The 18,373-nt window shown below is 40.3% G+C and overlaps 3 protein-coding genes and 1 long non-coding RNA gene across 4 annotated transcripts; 1 reads left to right on the forward strand and 3 right to left on the reverse strand.

Annotated features, from left to right (window-relative positions):
* Positions 1-2,560: 2,560 nt before the first annotated feature.
* On the reverse strand, positions 2,561-7,401 carry ccdc174 (coiled-coil domain containing 174). Its single transcript, XM_031849328.1, has 11 exons — positions 7,301-7,401; positions 7,008-7,115; positions 6,811-6,911; positions 6,675-6,733; positions 6,436-6,583; positions 6,035-6,130; positions 5,791-5,927; positions 5,586-5,680; positions 5,100-5,232; positions 4,814-4,966; positions 2,561-3,710 (listed from the first exon to the last, which is right to left on the reverse strand). The coding sequence occupies exons 1-11, from the start codon at positions 7,337-7,339 to the stop codon at positions 3,016-3,018; spliced, it is 1,764 nt and encodes a 587-aa protein (XP_031705188.1). The 5' UTR covers positions 7,340-7,401; the 3' UTR covers positions 2,561-3,015.
* Positions 7,402-9,117: 1,716 nt separating this feature from the next.
* On the forward strand, positions 9,118-10,640 carry ghrl (ghrelin/obestatin prepropeptide). The gene is made up of 4 exons (XM_031848164.1): positions 9,118-9,338; positions 9,556-9,633; positions 9,717-9,828; positions 9,957-10,640. The coding sequence occupies exons 1-4, from the start codon at positions 9,225-9,227 to the stop codon at positions 9,974-9,976; spliced, it is 324 nt and encodes a 107-aa protein (XP_031704024.1). The 5' UTR covers positions 9,118-9,224; the 3' UTR covers positions 9,977-10,640.
* Positions 10,641-10,650: 10 nt separating this feature from the next.
* Positions 10,651-16,458, reverse strand: tatdn2 (TatD DNase domain containing 2). The gene is made up of 7 exons (XM_031848151.1): positions 16,160-16,458; positions 14,803-15,113; positions 14,271-14,645; positions 13,019-13,999; positions 12,709-12,836; positions 12,173-12,356; positions 10,651-11,503 (listed from the first exon to the last, which is right to left on the reverse strand). The coding sequence occupies exons 2-7, from the start codon at positions 15,100-15,102 to the stop codon at positions 11,363-11,365; spliced, it is 2,109 nt and encodes a 702-aa protein (XP_031704011.1). The 5' UTR covers positions 15,103-15,113; positions 16,160-16,458; the 3' UTR covers positions 10,651-11,362.
* A 1,024-nt stretch (positions 16,459-17,482) lies between these two features.
* Positions 17,483-18,082, reverse strand: LOC116390969 (uncharacterized). Its single transcript, XR_004213214.1, has 3 exons — positions 17,871-18,082; positions 17,697-17,745; positions 17,483-17,558 (listed from the first exon to the last, which is right to left on the reverse strand). It is a non-coding gene; the product is annotated as an uncharacterized LOC116390969 (long non-coding RNA).
* Positions 18,083-18,373: the final 291 nt, after the last annotated feature.

Raw genomic sequence — 18,373 nt, forward strand, 5'->3', positions numbered from 1 at the left:
GTGTGTGTGTGTGTGTGTGTGTGTGTGTGTGTGTGTGTGTGTGTGTGCGTGTGTGTGTGTGTGTGTGAGAAAGTAGATCTGAACAGTGCATACATGACTGCTGGTCAAACAAATAATGCTTTGCAAAAATGTATTAATAAAAAGAAACTACTTGGAAAAATCACATTAGATCTAAAGTCGTTTCCACAGGCTGAAGGTCATTCAATTTCTATTATGAAAACAGCAGGTAGCCATTTTCCTCAGCCACAGTGGGATTAAACTGCCACAAATAAATGCAGAGATGATTTGTCAGTGCAGCTGCTCCCTGAGAGGAGGGCAGATCTGTCACTGAGACACTCCTTCCTGTCCCTAATAAGTGATTAGACTCATCAAAGCGTTGAGTCAGCAAGTGAAATTAAGCTGAGAAGATGCACATTTTTCTTAAGTCTATGTTAGTTATTAGAGGTTTCTTGCTCTCCTCAGTGCAGAGTTGACGGTCAGCAAAAAGAAGCTGCTCTGAGCGCTACAGCAACTGTTTGTTCTATAAGTCCAAACAGTTGCTGTTTGGACTTATGTACAGGTTCCTGTACATATTGTGCATGAGGGGTTTACAGCCTTGCTAGCAACTCTGCAGTGCTTTGAGCTAAATGCTAACGTCATAATGCTAACAAGCATGCAATTTATCGCTAACATTCTGATGTTTAGCATGTATAATGTTTACTATGTTCACCATCTTAGTTTAGCATTAGCATTTAACATTGACAATTTGGATTCTTGACATGGACTTTGTGTGTAATTTCATGGCCATCCATTTAAACATTAAACTCAAAACCACAAATGTTAGCCTGATAGCGGCGCTACAAGAGTCACATCACTGCTTTGGATAATGTTGCTCCTGCCCACATTTTATTTTATTATTTTCTGTCTTACTTTAGATGTAAGATTGTGTCTTACTATCTATAACTATCTTTTTAAAAGCAAATAAACATACTGTGTTTCCTCTGGGAACCATGGAAGTCTGAACAAAAATGAATGGAAAATCATCCAATAGATATTGAGATATTTCAGTCTGGAGCAACGTGGCCTAACTGCCTCTGTGTGCTGTTGTAAGTGCTACTTTATTCTGTTCTAAACCTCATTAAAAAGGGCCTTTCTTTATTGTTATGAGTATTGCAGTCTGTACTGCAGTTTGTATGCATGTAAGAGCATATTTAAATCCCTGTATGACTATCACTCTGGGAGGTCTTGTCACTGTATCAACATCATCTCACCTCTGGGGCAGTCAATTTACTCAGGCAGCAAATTGGCTTCAGAAAACTCAAAACAAACATGTTAGTTCACAAAAAAACACTTAAAAACATACATAAACACACACACACTTACCAGAGGGACAGTGCTGAAGCTATCGGAGTGTGTATTTCTGACTCTGGTTGAACTGGTCTAACTTGAGGCTGCAGGAACAAATATGGAAATAAACACAGTTTTTAAGGTCATAGTGGGGTCAAACATCCACCACAACAGGAAGAGAACCACCAAAAAGAGACCCACAGAGATCCAAACTACCTGTTCTCCTGCTGGAGTGAGGAAACAAGTGACCCAGACATCATGCCAAATAGCTAATTTAGAGGATAATGGGGTGATCTGGTCTTTGCTCTGTGGTCAAATTGTAGTTCCAGCTCTTATTCAGCAAAATACTGAAAACGATCAACTCCTCTGAGTTGCTCCTCTATTGTTTCCTGACGTGTTTCAGGTCCCACATGGATCCTGTGGACCAAGACAGGGGCGGAGGCCAATGTAAGACAATTGAAGCACATTTAAACACACACTGGTAGAAATATTGTCTTATGTAATCTGAAGACTTCTGCCTGAATGTACTTTATCGATGTAATTGATCCTGCCATCAGGCACAGGACTCAGATGCTCCGCCAGTAGGAGGCGACTGTTTCGTCAATATAGTTGCTTTGATGTGCATTGAGGTTATATTGCTTAACAGCACAAGACCGTGGTAAGTTATTCTATCATCTTTTACTGCAATAGATTCCGTCTGTACATTACACGGTGCTTTTAAAAAAGGTATTCACCAGTCACATGGTAATATATCAGCTTTGAGTTTGTGGCATGAAGCTGAAGATGAATGTGTTCCTCTCAAGCATTAATTAACCCACTTTCATTATTTGGATGCCACTCTGATAACACTGTGAGGAGCATGTGAGAAGGAGATGAAATTATTCAAACTGAATTAAAATGATCTTCCCTGGACCTAGGAACTGACATTGTTAAGTTGGAGACTCACCAGCTCGTGTATACACAGGGACTGGAACTGGCACAGATCTGTTGGAGGACTGAGGGAGGAGGTGATGAAGAACACCAGGATGAGTCCGGTCCGGCATCAAGGAGCAGCAATGAAGAGGTTCAGTTCACTGATGGATTACACTTCAGCTGTGCAGTAAAACCCTTTTGCACTCATTTCACACAAAAAAAAACCTGAAACAAAATGCACTCACAACTTCACCTGCTGCCTTTGGGTTAAGGATTGCTGGAAGGACAACGTAAGACATTTGAAGATGTCATCTTGAGGGAGTTTTCCCTATTTTACAACATAACAATTGATCATTTATGGGGAAAATAATCAGCTGATTGATCGACAATGAAAATAATTGCGGAACTAGAATGATGTCCTTCAACAGTTCAGATGGATCACAATGGAGGCGTACAGGTCCATCTGGTGGAGATGTTCATACTGCAGCTGAATGTCCAAACAGACCACTTCATGTCATGCCCCCCTGCTATTAAATAGTTCACGAGGTGGAGGCTTTATATACTTAAGACTACTAAAATTACCAAGTTTTTCAACAAAAAAAGTCAGAACAATGTCCAGTTAAATTCCTGATATTTATTCAATTCTAAAACTCCAAAGAGCTGAGAAGTTGTGTTTTATTGTTTCTGTGATTTCCTAAACAAAACAAAAATAAGGAAACAGCAGTATTTACACTCTCAGTATGAAGCAATTACACGTTAAATATGACATTTTAGAGATCAGGTAATGTTCCTGTAGAAGGACAGCATGTCGTCCAGATTCTCTGTGGGCTGTCTGGCCTGGCTGAGGTCTACAGGCTCCAGGAGCTGCTCAGGCTGAGGCTGAGACTGCAGCTGAGGTGGATACTGGGGTGCATACTGGGGTGCATACTGGTTGAAATACTGGTGGGGATACTGGCGGAAATACTGGTGAGGATACTGGGGTGGATACTGGGGTGGATACTGGGCTGGATACTGGGGTGGATACTGGTTTGGGTATTGTGGGGAAAACGGAGGAGGCAGGTGATGTGGTCCAGCAAACTGAGGAGAAGTAAACGGAGGATAAAATGGAGCAGGGGTATACTCGGGATTAAAAGGAGGAGCAGACGCAGGAGCTGAAGCTGCTGGGTGATCGGAAGGTGATGACTGCGGTGAAGTCTGTGGTTGTGATGGAGGTGGAAGATTTTGTTGAGGTGGAGGAGGTGAAGGAGGTAAAGGAGGTGGAGGAGTCGTTTTAGGCAGAGATTGTGGTTCCTCCTTGCTCTCAATTTCTTCTGGGCCTTTGGTCCACTTAAAGGACATCTTGGATTTATTCTCCTGAGTTTTAATCTTCCCTGGTCTTCCTCTCTTCCCCTCAGTAAAGTAGGCAGAGGGAGGTGCAAAATCGGACTCTCGCTCATCGCGACACCGATTTTTCCACTCAGCAAACATAAACTCTGCAAGAAACAGTAAAAGAAGTTAAAGAAGTCAAGCATTTGACAACGGACAGAAAGAGCTTTTCTTTAAATCTTGAAAAAGCTTAACCACTGGCACGGACACAATCATATCTATACTTCTAACTCTCTAACCCATAACCTCACATTCCAACAGCACATACATTGGACGGTAACTTAAAGACAGTGGAGATGAAGCACCTGAATTTACTGCGTGTGCAGCTGGAGGAGCTCAGCCCGACAGAGAAAGAAGTGGAAATGCTCACTTCAGAGTGATGTTAAATTACACCAAAACATTAAAAAGTACTAATAAAAAGCACCAGTTACGTCGGAGCTCATCAATAATTCAATCTTTTAATACAGAGTTTCGGTAGCCATCCCTACTTTTAGGTGATGTAAAAAATGCGAAAGTCTCTCACTAGAGCCAGTGTTCAATAGTGAAAAATGGCAGCTGAAGATGGTGGACTTTTTTAAAGCTAAATAAAAACATAATCATTCTTAGTTTCAGGTCATTATACACTAATGACAACATGGTTATGCATATTTCACACTGTTCCTTTAATCATTTTATTCTACTAGACTTTATACGAGTCATAATTAGTATATGATGTACAAACGTTTGTGCAAAATTCTAAGAAATTCCCTCGGAAATGTCGAGCAGGTTTCTATCGAAATAATGAAAATCATATTTTCCTTCAAATCATTTTCACCATTGACTGCAAATTTCGCCAGCTTTCCAAAGGCACGGGTAAAAGGATGGTTGTAAAGTATTTGAAGTGCTTAACTTTATTTTGACTGGTCGCATAAGGAAGAACACAGGTGTTAATGAACATCAACGATGGCTCGACTCTATTTAAGTGTCCGTGACAGTTTGACAGTGAGCTCGCATGCATAACACCACGACACTGAAACTGAAGCAGCTAAATGGAATTCAGCAATTATTACTTTCTGTATTTTCTGTTGTATTTTAATTTACTCAGACTTTTGCACCACTGCTTTTTCATCCTAGAATTACAGCATAAAAGTACGTGTCCTACTTTTGCTGGACATGTCCCTTCATGTCATGATGTAATTTTTAATATGGACCATTAAATAATAAGGATTACCTTTGCCTCTGTCCCATTCTCTGACATGAGGAACTCCTGGTTTGGTGTCCTTCCTTTCCTGGATCTCCACTACCACCTTCTTTACTGTGCTTACTTCTGGGGGGTCCTCTGGTGGAGGCGAGGGTCCCATAAATTCACCTTCGTCCTCCCCTCCTAAGACAAAGAATTCAAAACAATCCATTGAACTGCAGTATGCAAACAGACTTTATAAGCAAATAGCTCCAACTATTTGATACCAAATAAAGGCCGTGGCTGCGTTTGATCTGAGGTAGCTGTGGATCCTAACCTTCATTCTCCTCCTCAGTGCCATCCAGCATGCCCTTGTTCCTCTTCCTCTGCCTCACTTTGGTCAATCGGGCCCGCAGGATGGCCTGCCTCTTGTCCTTCAGTTGTTCCCTCTTGGTGCGCTGATTGGTTGTCTGAAGGGCAGGACGGATGTAAAAGAGAAACAAGGTCTGAGCAAAAACTGACAGGGACATTATTCATCCGTTTGCACTCAAAATGGATTTTATTGATCAAATATATATACTGTATATATATATATATATATATATAAAGTGCACAAGGACTTTAAGTATGTAGCAATATGGAGCGAACTCTGTAAACAGCAAAGACGTAACAAAGATGCACATGGACAAGATATTTCTGTGTGTCCAGTACATTGTGGATATAAGAGTATGCTTGTCGTGTGGGGTGAGGGAACTTTTAAAAGACACACACACTAAAGACAAATATTTCTGCGTTTCCATCCGTCCATAGATCGGCAGCTCACCTGGTCTCTCAGCATGTCCAGAGTTTCTCTCTGCTTTCTGCGCTGCTCTTCATCGTGAGCGAACGCAAAGTAACCGACACCGAGATCTCGAGCCTCTGAGATGAACAGACACACACAAAATGATTTCTACAGCAGAAGACTTACGAACCAAAACCCTTCGTTTCAAACGTGTGCACAGGCGTTTTAGAAATGATTTAACAGTAACCTTGTCCCCTGATATCCTCGTAGTGGATCGGTCCTACAGGCCTCTTCATAGCCTCCTCTTCCTCCCTCTCCCACTCCTGCCTCTGCAGCTCTCGACGCATGTCCTCCGACAGTAAGGTCTTATCAGCTGAAGTGTTTCTACGTGGAATAGTCAAAACCAAAAGAGTTGCAGTTCCCAGTATGACACCAACATCCAGAAACCATCACCTGAACCATTACAGAGTTTGTGTTTGTATCATTTTTACCCTTGTCCATGAATGTCTTGGTCCATTTTCTTAAAACCTGGCAGGTCTTTCTTCATGCATTTTCGAGATCGGCCCAAAGCGTCCACATAGTCCACCCTGCAGAGAAACAACGCAGAGGAGAACAGTTTACCAGCAGTTTTAAAAGGTTTAATACTTTAAGCATTATCTTAATTATGTAATGAATACATTTTCACTTATTTTATTAGAACGTTGTAATTTAAAAGAGGTGTTTTTGAGGTTAGTAGTGGCGGTGTTATTGGTACTAGTTTAAAATAAATTACTGGGATTGGTAAATGTTGTTTTTTTTGTATATATAGTTAACGTATCTACTTTTAAATAGCATACTGCCTCAACTTTATATCTCCTAAATCAAACATGTAATTGATTGAATCTGACGATACCATTCCTCGTCTGGGTTTTGAGGAGGAGGGACGGGGGACGAGGTGTCTCTTTCCTCAATGTCTCTTTCGGTTTCCTTCTGTGTTTCTCTCCTTTGGTCAATAATCTTCTGGGTGAAATCAACCAGGAACAGTCCCTCGGTTTCTTCATCTGAGGTATCGCAAGACAACAGGATCACAAAGTAAATACATTCCGTCGTACAACTAAACATCCGGGGAGATATCATTCATACTCCACCAACCTGGAAAGTCCCCTTTTATCATTTGCTCATAGAGTTTGGCCTTCTCCTCCAACTTGCGTCTGTTATGAGAAGACACACGAGGAGTCAGAGCTTTTGCTCACCACAGTGAATCTACTGCATGATGTGTTGAACTCACTTTGATGTGTCAAGGCTGCTCTGCTCCTCGGCCAGCTGCTCCGCGTCTTTCTCAGCTCTTGCAGAAACACCATCGTTTTGTTTAGTCCAGACATTAGGTTTCTACACAGGACAATGAGCACACGACACCCTGGTTAGTCAATCTGTAGCTACAGAAACAGCTAAAAACATGTCCCAAAATTAACACACATACTGTACCTTGACTTTGCATTTTGATGTGAATCCAGCACCAGTGTTTCCATGCCCAAGTTTTTCCTGTTTGAATTGTTCCTGCTTTCTGTACAGTTCAGCTTTAAGGTCCACCAGCTGCAATAAATCATTTATTACTGAAATACAGGGAACGAATTAACAACAAATGTTTTATTTTCTAGCTAAGCTGAGTCACAACATGCTAGCATGTCGCCTGAGAGGTTAGCTAACGTTAGCTGTTGTTATCGTGTATTTAATGTCACACATGGAATCAATAACATGTTTATAAAGATGCAACTCACAGATGTAGCAGTCACAGCGAAGGGTTTCTTCTTATCCATGTTCACGACTTGTTTTCTACACTATTATATTGCTCGGGTAATGCTGTGGTAACTGTCTGACTTCTTCGTTGGTTTTTCTTCTCTTGCGAGTAGAATCTGACTTTACGGCCACCTAGTGGCGTTTACATGTAAACACAGTATCCATCAATCATACCGTCCCAATCTGCTCAGCCTTGAGGCCTTTTTTTCTCTCTCTCTCTCTCTCTCAACCCCCCAAAAAGTCTTCATGACCTGTAACTATCTGTTTCATTTATTTCTGTCTCATGTGCAACTTTATCTTTTAACTGATCTCAGCATTGCCTACAACAAAGAAAAGCCAGATTCTGTGGAAGTGAAATGGTAAAAACGTTTGTGCCTGTCCACAGTCTCACGTTTTTTGTGAACATCAACCTCCTGGGAAGAAAACTACAACCAGATCCAAGCTCCAAGGCCTCAAAAGCAAGGAAATCAAATGTTTCTGTTGTGCTAGACCGACCAAATGTGTGCAAAGTATTTCAGAGCAGCTTTGATTGTAACTTTGCCCCTGATGATGCTTCCTCCCTCTTCATCTGTCAGTATATGGTGTTAGATTCAGTACGTCCTCTCAGCTGGTTTATGTTAATTATATCCAGCATGAGGTCATGTCAATATCAGGTCCTCTGTGCAGCATTTAGAAATGTATACCACTTTGCCTCTCCTGGAGTATAAACCTTGGACATTAATGCCTTGAAGGAAGTTCTAATACTAAGTAATGATAATAATGATAATGCATTTATTTTGTATAGCTCTTTAAAAGGTATTTAAATGCACTTTTCATGGTAAAAACAGAAACAGTAAAAGCAATAACAATATAAAGATAAAAGTAATATGTAAGTAATTTGTGTTTTATTCATAAAAACACAATACTCATCCTTAAAGGTTTTTCTCGAATTGATCTTTTCTGCCTTCAAGCTATTTGATCACACCCCTCAGAGTGTCGTAAAGAGTTACACGCATGCCTGTATTTTAACTGTGTGAGGTTTTCATCTTCAAGATAGACCGACTAACACTCATCATGTATGACACTTAAGCTTTTTTGTGCTAAATAATTGTACAAGGCTTTAAAGTATTACATTAATAAATACTGTTTGGAAAAAGTCTCATTTGATAAAGTTATGAAACATCACGATTTCACAGATATCACACATTGCATTATATGAACAATGATTAATCAAGCATCAGAATGCTCTGTTTTAGCTTATCTCAAACAGGTATATTTTAAAAATTGGTAGCATTACAAGTTTTAATCTTATCAAATGTAGATGTATGGGCTCAGCTTTAGTTAAATTCCTCAGTTTGATGCACTTAAGACACATTATAGGAGAGTTCTTAACTGTTGAGCAGTGTGCCTGTTCAGTATTAAGCTTAATATCTAACTGTGTTGACATGAAGCAGATTTTTTTCCCCTGAGTAAACATTATTTGTTGTAATTTCCATGTGTATTGCACTTGTCCTGGGAACAATAGCTCAATACTGGCATGTTCCTGTAGACACGCAGTCCCAGGTATCAGCATCTCTATGACAGCGATACCATGGTCTCCATCATCACATTGAATAGATAAGAGGACCAGGAGGCTTGCTATTAGGTTACAACAGAGAAATGCCCACTTTGTTGTCAATTTAAATATTTGAACAGTCCAATGCTACCAAGATACAACTGCATGTTACTATTATATTTAATGCATGTGTAAACCAAAATGGAGGAATGAAAGGTATATAAAGGTATGAAGCCACAAGCTCCCCAACAAAGGAAGGAAAGAGAACTAATCGCCGTCAATATCAGAGTAGCAGATCAATCCTTTCAACTCTTCACACTGTAGATTATCGTACTTTGTGCAGTAGATCAGACAGAGACTTTAACTCCACCATGTTTGTGAAGAGAAACACCTGTCTGCTCGTCTTCCTGTTGTGCTCTCTGACCTTGTGGTGCAAGTCCACCAGTGCAGGCTCCAGCTTTCTCAGCCCTTCACAAAAACCTCAGGTAAGATGCTTCCTCTCCAACGGCCATTCAACACATTTGGATTCATTCTTTAACTCTTACATGCGATGAATTAAGGGCTGTATGGATAGTGAAATCATAGACTTTTATTCAAGACCTGGCAATTACAGTATGTTATCTCATTTACTGCATTTGAACCACTAATGTGAAAGTGTTTTGCTTACAATCATGAGATCTTTCTGCTCTGGGTCAACCACAGAACAAGGGGAAGCCTCCTAGAGTCAGCCGCCAAGTCATGGAGGAGCCTAGTGAGCCCGTGGAGGACAATCACATCACAGTGAGTGGAAATCACACTCACGACTACACCGCGTCACCCAAAATCCTCCAGATAACGGCATGGTCTTCCTCTCCTCTGACTAGATAAGTGCCCCCTTTGACATTGGCTTCACTGTGAGAGAGGAGGACTTTGAGCAGTACGGTGCAGCGCTGCAGGAGATCATTCAGCGTCTGCTGGGAAGCACAGAGGCTGCAGGTTTGCCTAATTCCTATGTTTTATACATTAAAACACAAAATACATTCCTTTTAAGCCAATATATAGTCAAATAATTAAACTTACAATTTTTAAATGTTATTTTTTTAACATGATTCATCTTGTTTCAGAGAGACCATCCCAACTTTGAAGATCATGGTCAAGAATTTAAAGTTTTCTGTCTGAATGCCTTCCAATTTCCACTTTAATTATTAGATGGCAAATATTTAGAAATGAGCCTGTAGACGTGTTGGTCTTGTCTTTCTTAATTTGATATATTCTTTAGTTTAAGGCTCTTAAAACACGGTTACTCAAAGTCTGTGCCACTAAATCTTAGAGAATCTACTGATGTCCGTCATTACAAACTAAAAAACAAGACATCAGGTGAAACCATGTGTAAAATTCACCCAATATCTTTTTGGAGCTTTCAACCACATCCCGGGGTCTTCTTCATTTATAGAGTTGGTTCAGCTTCCATCACGTTACCGTATTATGAAGCCGATATAAGTTATTATAAATTATATAGTTATATGTGGAACTTGAGTTATTTTCTCAAACTAACGAATGATCATATAAATGTTTGACATTACTTTGCCGTGTGAGAAAACTAAGTTTAATATTGATTTTCCACTCTCGAATGTGCAAAATTGAAGTGAAATAAATGTCTATAATTTTAACACATCATTTTAAAAACTGTCCGCAAATGAGCCACTCACATCCTGTGTATTGATTTGATGTTATTCAGCAATAAAAACCCAATATCTACTATTCTTATACATATTCAGAGACCCACATGTGCCTGCAGAAATAAAGGATCAACTCATCTTTTGTCTCTCTGTCTAATTTTTAACCAAAGCAAACAAACTCCTGTGATGCTCATGTCCGTCCTGTGTTCCACCTTGTAGCTTTTAATAAACAGAAACACACAACCATGAACATTTTCTGAAGAGGCCCAAAACCTCTTGGAAACAGCTTTCATTGAGAACCTGGCAAAAGGGGGTCATGTCTGTATCTCAACACTTCCCTCTTTTTAAACGTGATAAACAGGAGATACATTTATTCATCCATCATTGATCTCGTCCTCGGTCGGCACTCCAACCACCAAAGATCATCACAGGTAGGCTGGGCTAATCTTTCTAAAAATAAAAAGCACTCAAGCCAAATGTGTGTGACAAACATGGCGGTGTGAAAACAAGGTAACGGACCATCCTCGCAGCCACTTCCTTTCTTCAATAGAGAACCAGCTTTGCTCACAGCAAACACCACATGTTTTTGTGTTGATGACTGACAGACGATACTCTCATTCCATTTTTCATACCATACATGTAGAATATTATAAAAGCAAGATTAAAGGTTTTAATGTGTCCACTGTACCAAACCGAACTACGCAGCTGGACAAGCAAACATCCAAACTAATATGAACAATCAACCTGTTATTTAAAATAAAATTGCTCTCGACATCGAGGATTGATAACTTTAGAACAAAAAGGCAAATAAAACTTTTCGTCGGTCTTCTCTTTCCGAGTGATTCTGAAGATCACACGCCGTAGAGCTGAGTGGTGTTGTCTCTGATGGTGGACAGGACCGTGGCCATGTCCTCTCCCTTCAGCAGGCTCAGCTCCTGCAGCGTGTAGATTGCCATTCCAGGGTGTGAGAACCGGCAGACATCTTTCCTCACCTGTTAAGAGAGACACACTTATCACATGTATGTTGTCAAAACGTACTCCTGTTTGTTCAGTTGTACCAGAGCTCTCGACAGCACAATGCTGACCGTTTGGTGGCGACATCTGGAGCCCGACACAAAAGGGGTTCATCCAAAAGCTTTGACGAATAAATTGAAATATATATATTTATTTCTCTTATTTCCATGTTTTTTTTTTAGTTTTTTTTTTTACATGATTTATCTTTGGATCAATATTGCAACGAACTAGAGTATGCAGTCCGAGGTTATTATGATTATAAAGTACATTGTACAGACTTATCCAAGAATGAGTATTTATTCCTTTGAGGGTCACTTCCCTTGGAAACAGGAGTGCTTGTGTTTGTATTTTATGTATAATGACTGTTTGTTGAACATTCATCACAATCTCAATTCTTGATTGAACAATACATTTGATGCATACATCATGCATCGATACAAAACATAATCAACACATGTCTTCAAATCGGAGAGAATAATTCACTTTGAGCTAAACTTGGCACAAAGTAATTCAGCTGTAATTATAATACACATTTAATGCAATAATTTGCAGTTATTAAAAATAGTAAGAGCTGGAAAATAAGCCTGGCATTCATTAATGACGATAGAGCCGTGTTTTGGTTTCCCTAAGCCTCAATTTAAATGTACCTGTCTTGGCAGGAAGTACGGTGCATCTGTCTCCAGCACGATGCGGTTCAGAGGGATCTGGCGGACGGCGTCTCGGGCCTCGGTGGCCTTGAAGTAAGTGATCAGGGCTGTGAAGCCCACGTACAGGTTCGGGAACTCTGTCAAGAAGGGCTCGATAACGGGATAACTGTTTGTGAAACAGTGCCTGGAAACACATAGGTGAGAAAATTCACAGATTAAATGCAGAACTGTTTACTCTTTGAGGGTCCTTAAAGTTGTATTCCTCAATATTACAGTCTGAGTTGATTCAGCAAAAATAAACAAATCTGCTGGCAAAAATAAAGTGACAAATACATTGTGTTCCTGTGATTGTTTTGCTTAATAATATACATCACATGGCTATTGCTTAAAAAAGCCAACCTAAATACAACCAAAAGTGGGGTTAGATTTAGTGATTATCTTAAGGATTGTTAGAGATATTAGTCTTAAGACTAATATCTCTAACAATTTGATTAAAAATGGGAATAATTAGACAGATGATGTTCCTCCCAACACACCTGTGAATTTTGTAGTCCCTGGGGACACACTTCTTCATGATTTTCAGCAGGTCATCATCGGCGTCCCTACAGTGGATAACCAGAGGCTTCTGCATGCCCACAGCGAGACGCAGCTGATGCTCAAACACCTTCACAGAGAACAAGAAAAAAAAAAAAAAAAAAAAAAAACACGGACCATGCCACTCATTATTTTACAATAAAATCATTGCAGTCCACACAAAATATTTCTTCCCAAATGATGACGGTCCTTTTAGTTCAAGATAAACAGTTAGATACTGGATTACAAAGTTGTATTCAACCGTGACCGTACCTCTTTCTGCTTGGAGCCGTGAGTGGAGTTTTTGTGGGAGTAGTCCAGGCCAATCTCACCAAACGCCACAGCTTTGGGATGCCGCATGGCCATCAGTATGTCTCGTTCCTGGACACTGGAATAGTCTGTGGCAAAGTGGGGGTGGCACCCAAAAGCCCCCCACACCATGTCTTCTGTCAGCAAACCCTCCCACAGGGCCTCCCTCACCATCACCCCCGGGTTGCAGAAATTGGCAATACAGCCTCTGAACTCTGGAGGAAAGCTGCTTCTGTAGTGATCGCGAAAGCTGTCGAATGTCCCGCTGAAGCGAAGCTTTCCATATAGCATGTCAATGTGGCAGTGCGTGTCTATGAATCCACCCCGACTGTCCGGGTAAGTGGTCCGCATAGGTTCTGCCCCGAGTGATAATCTTCTTTTAGCAGTGCCACCTTGAGTAAAGGAGGTGGGGGTGTGACACATGGCAGAACCAACATCCGATTGCCTGCGTGTGGTTGTTGACTTAGAGTGAGGGTTTGATACTCTAGTTGAGTGTATTGGCAGCGCAAAGGGGTCCCTGTAGGCTATAGTTCTGGAGGAGCAGAAATTGTCAGTGTGTACTCTGGGTGCATGTGAAGGGGCCGTGTTTGTTGGGTGGGGCTGCTTTAAGGAGACATAAACGGTCCTCTGTGACAGTGAGAACGGTGTATCCTCGTCCACTGCAGCTGCCTGGACGACCCCAGTGGTTTCATTGGGGGATGAAAAGGTGAAAGAGGAAGTTGTAGCTTCCTCGGTATACAGTGAAGGATTTCTCCATTGTTGGCTGTCAAAAGGGCCTTTCTGGTGAATGGTGAAACAGGACGAAGAATCGGGCGTATAATCCAGGGCCGGAAGGTACGAGCCACAGCAAGTGGCTTCTGGTTCATATTCTGTAGCAAAGGATTGGTCTTGAGAGGTTGTTTTTACAAACCTCTCGGGTGAATCCTCTCCTTTTAGCACAACACTCTGAAAAACGTAAACAAATAGGGGAAGAAATTGACACTTTTAGTTTTTAATCATCAGTGGCTTGATGATTCATTTGTGGTCAATATATTTTAAGGATGTAAATTGTACAAATGTAATGGTTGCTTTTGATAAACAAAGAAAAAGAAAAGATTCACTAAATGAACAAAAAATGTATTAAACAACAGATTGCATACAACTAAAACATTTAAAATGATATACAAGCAAATAAAACTACAACAAAAGATAGATTTCTAGGTGTCAGTTAACTTACCCTTCCTGTTTTCAGCTCTGAGCCATCATCAATGTCCTCCAACACCTGAAGAGGGGACCACTGTTCTTCCTGGACAGCGTCGCTGTGCTCGGATCTGTTCTCAGTCGAGGAACACCTACTATCCCTGTATGCTCTGTCAAGAGTTGCTGCACTGGGTGCTTCAGCGTTCACCGGTGAAGACACAAATGGAAAAGTCCTGGGGGTACTAGTAGTGCTGCCAATGGCTGCGACCACTGCCTTCCTGTAGATCGCCTTCGATCCCTCCTCGGGTGTCCTTGCTTTCTTTTTCATGATGAAAGAGTGAGGTGGAGGTGAGGATACTTCCCGTCTCTCTGTGCATTCCAGCTGCCTGGATGGGTCGTCCATAGGTTTCTCCTAAGAGTTATGGTGCAAATGTACAAATAAATCAGTAATTTCTTTACAAGAACTGAACATAATGCAAGAAATAGAACATTTGAGACTCTAGCTCTGATAAAACACTTTAGATACAATTAAAAAGATGGGCAGAGCAAGATTTATAGTAAAGATTTACCTCTGAAGTTATGAAATGTTCATAATTTTCCCTGGAAAGCTTCCTCAGCTTAACTTTGCCTAAAGACGGCGCACTTTCACCGAGCACTCCTGCTTTCCTCTTGGGAGTGTCCAGACTCAGTGCTCCAAGGCCATCGGGTCCCGGAGAGTCACCGAGGGGCAACGTATTTGAATCTTCAGTCGGCGACTTATTCCAACAAGAGGGTGTGTCTGAGTCAGCATCTCGCTCCTGAAGGTTTGTGGGCGAGGTGATTGCAGTTCGTAGCCACTTAAACGTCAACTTCTTTTTCCTGCGATCCATGTCAGAGACTTCTAATCCAGTTAGAAAAGGAAAGAACAGATCTGTATGACCATTTAGTACATAATGCAAGCAAACATGAGCATCACTGTTAAAATACTCAAGTTAAAAACTGTAATATTATTTTATTAATATTATCTTAAAGGGACAATGTACCGTTTAAAACATAAATGGCACCATTTGATGCACTTTACCAGATTACTGCTTAAAGTCAATTTGCATCTGTCATCCCTTGGCAGGTCAAAACAAAGAAAGCATTACAAATAAGCAGTACAGATAATACACTAATACAGCAAGTTGTGTGAAAAGTTATTTCACAATTCTAGACTTCGGTATTTTCTTTAGCTAAAAACATACCTTTTTAAACTGGCTTTTAAATGACTGATAATTTAAACCTCCTGTATCCTTTTATTACTGTCTCTTATGTCCTAAGTTATATCAAAGCATTTTGTAACCAGTTTTATAAAAGTCATAAAGGTGTATTAGTTTTTTACGATGTTGATAGGGGTGGTCTTTGTTTGAGTTCAAACCATTATTTTTATACACCGTACATTATTAGCAATATCTCTATTATCAACCAGTTTTCAATTGTTAATTGTGAAATTACTGGCATTTAAACAATAATTTCCCGCACATTATGGCCACCATGTTTTGTAGCTAACATTAACTACACCTAGTTAGCTTGTCATTCAAACCTAATTCATTCTAAGGGTTCAGGTTTTTCTCCCGACAACTTACAATCGGGTTTTGGGGATTTTGTGCAGCTGTCCGACTCGACCATGATAGAAAGAAATGCCTAAAACTGCAGTCATTGCTGAGATGTTGGTAATAAATGAGACTATCAGTTAACCTAGCGCCCTCGCTTTAGCCAATTAGCTGTTAGTTGTTAGCTAACATGAACGATTTTCAGGTGTTGATTCAAACTGCGACACAGAATGTTCTGGCTCCAAAAAGACGCTTAAAAGCCAGTTTTGTTATTACTTTCCACTTCTTTATCACATGTCTATTTATATGTATTCAACGAGGTAATAATGTTGAGGAGTTGTTAACTTAACGTTACCTTCTCAGGAACCTTACAGCAGGAATGGAAAGTCAGAAAAATAATGCGTCACTCTCTCCTTTGGTTCAGTCCGCCATTCTTCACTCGGTAGCTCTCACAGTTTAATGCGTACAACGTTTCTGAACAAAAAGAAATATGACAACGTTTCTTTGGATTCAATAAAAAAGTTTAAATAGCATATAAAATAGCAAAGTTTTGTTTTGGACCGTTGGGTTCAAATGCCACGAGCGACCAGCGGATTACTCTACTTCCCGCGAGATCAAGTCTACCAACGAGATTTGACTGATGGGCGACAATAACCGCGAAAACATGTGATTTGGCGGTTGGGTGCTCAGGACACAACGCGAGACAAATTGTATTTATACAGCACACATTATGCTGTTTCCAAGTGCCTTGTATACCTTTAAACTCTACAGGGAAAACAAGGTTTTAAATACTGAATAAGATAAAATGTGGGATGTACAGTATAGCCTACTCTATACAATATTAAAGGCAATCCCGATTATGAAAAAAGAGAATAAAGACTTTGATAGACGTGTTTTTTTACTTTGAAGTGATTTAATGACAGATGGTTACAAAAATCTTAGACAGTGTTAGACTTTTGGTAATCCCAGAGAGGTCTTGTAGGCCCCAAAGCTGTTTCCTTTACCTATAAGAAAGAAATAAAGATGCATCAGTCCTCTGAGCTGTGTAAAACAATCATAATGTGAACAGTAGTTATTCTAAAAGACAGTTATTTCTCTTAAAAATGTTGCTTGTGACATTTAGAAGTATTTACATTCCTTTTATTAAATACAGAAAATTCGGATTTCTGTTTACTGTATGATATACCAACAAAAAAATCAAATGTGAGCAGACTAGGAGGTCTTGAGGAAAAGAATAAGATGGTCTGACCTGCTGCTCACAACCATGCACCAATGTCAGTCAGTGAGCAGCGGGGGACTTAAGCTACTTTGTCGACTTTGAAAGGTTGAGCACACAGTGGAAAGTCTGAACAGCAGGATCAGAAATGAAAAATATTGAAGATATGGGCATTGAATGTCATGCCACTTCTTGTAAAGGTGATATTTGGATCATTGCTTACATGCTGAGCCCTTCTTTTCAATCAACCAGTAGCGGAAGCCCCCCTGGCACGGTCGTTAAACTCATTCCTGAACTGGGCCATGTTTTGAGGCGAGTTTTTTGGTGTGTTTTGATGCACACCTAAAGAAAACAAACATAATAGTGAATCAGCAACAAAGTAAGTAATAAAAAATAGAAAGATATTTAAATAACTTCTGTTCAATGTGGGACCGACTGTATGCTTGCACCATGGAGGAGCTAGGATCTTTAACTGCAGTTTCATCCAGTGGCAGCGGAGGGAACAGGCTGCTGTTGGGGGTACGGTGGAGATCACCTTCTTGTGATTCAAACATAGTAAGAAAGCCAAATTAGAGACACATTTTCCCATGAACAGAACTCTCTGTACTGTACAAAGTGCTCTCATGGTCACCTCCCAATTTGATATTATCTGTTAAATATGATCATTTTCACAAACCTCTGCTCTTCAACAAGGCAACTGGAACGGATGCAAGATAAACTGGAACCTATAGGTGGGAACAACAGTTCATAGTATCACAAGAATACAAAGTATGCATTTGTTATTAATCATTAGTGTCATTGGACTTTATATCATTCCGTTCATAGAAGGGCTTGTTTCAATTGTTCTTACCATTGTTTTCATTTTGCTCCAGTGGTCTGTCTGGATATGTGGAAACACGACTGGGTGACTCCTTGGCCAAAATGTCATGCTGATGATAATAATCGTAGGATAATGAATGTTAGTTATCGTCTATTCCTTCTGTCCAAGCAAATGACGTCATGCACAACACGGCTGCAAAACAAAACGCGCGTGTGTGTGAGGACAAATACTTACTTCTCTCCCCTAAAACGACTTGAATGTTGCCTGCATGTTCCTGTTATTTCTGCCGCCGGCTCACCTCGACTCACACAACCAGAGAAGCGGTGTTATTTTGTCGCTTAGCAACACGTTTGGTAACAGTACCCCTGCTTTTGACATGTGACTTGGAAATAACATCCTTGTGTTTGAGTGTGCAGTTATTCAGCTTACACCAAATTTGATATATTACAAATCAAACCGTAATATTGTACTTCTCCACCATCACATCGACCCAAAACTCCCTCTGAATGCTGAGAAATTAAGTCTCAATTTGA

This window comes from Anarrhichthys ocellatus, unplaced genomic scaffold, assembly GCF_004355925.1.
Source record: "Anarrhichthys ocellatus isolate YVR2014 unplaced genomic scaffold, GSC_Weel_1.0 scaffold1, whole genome shotgun sequence".
Taxonomy (NCBI): Eukaryota; Metazoa; Chordata; class Actinopteri; order Perciformes; family Anarhichadidae; genus Anarrhichthys; species Anarrhichthys ocellatus.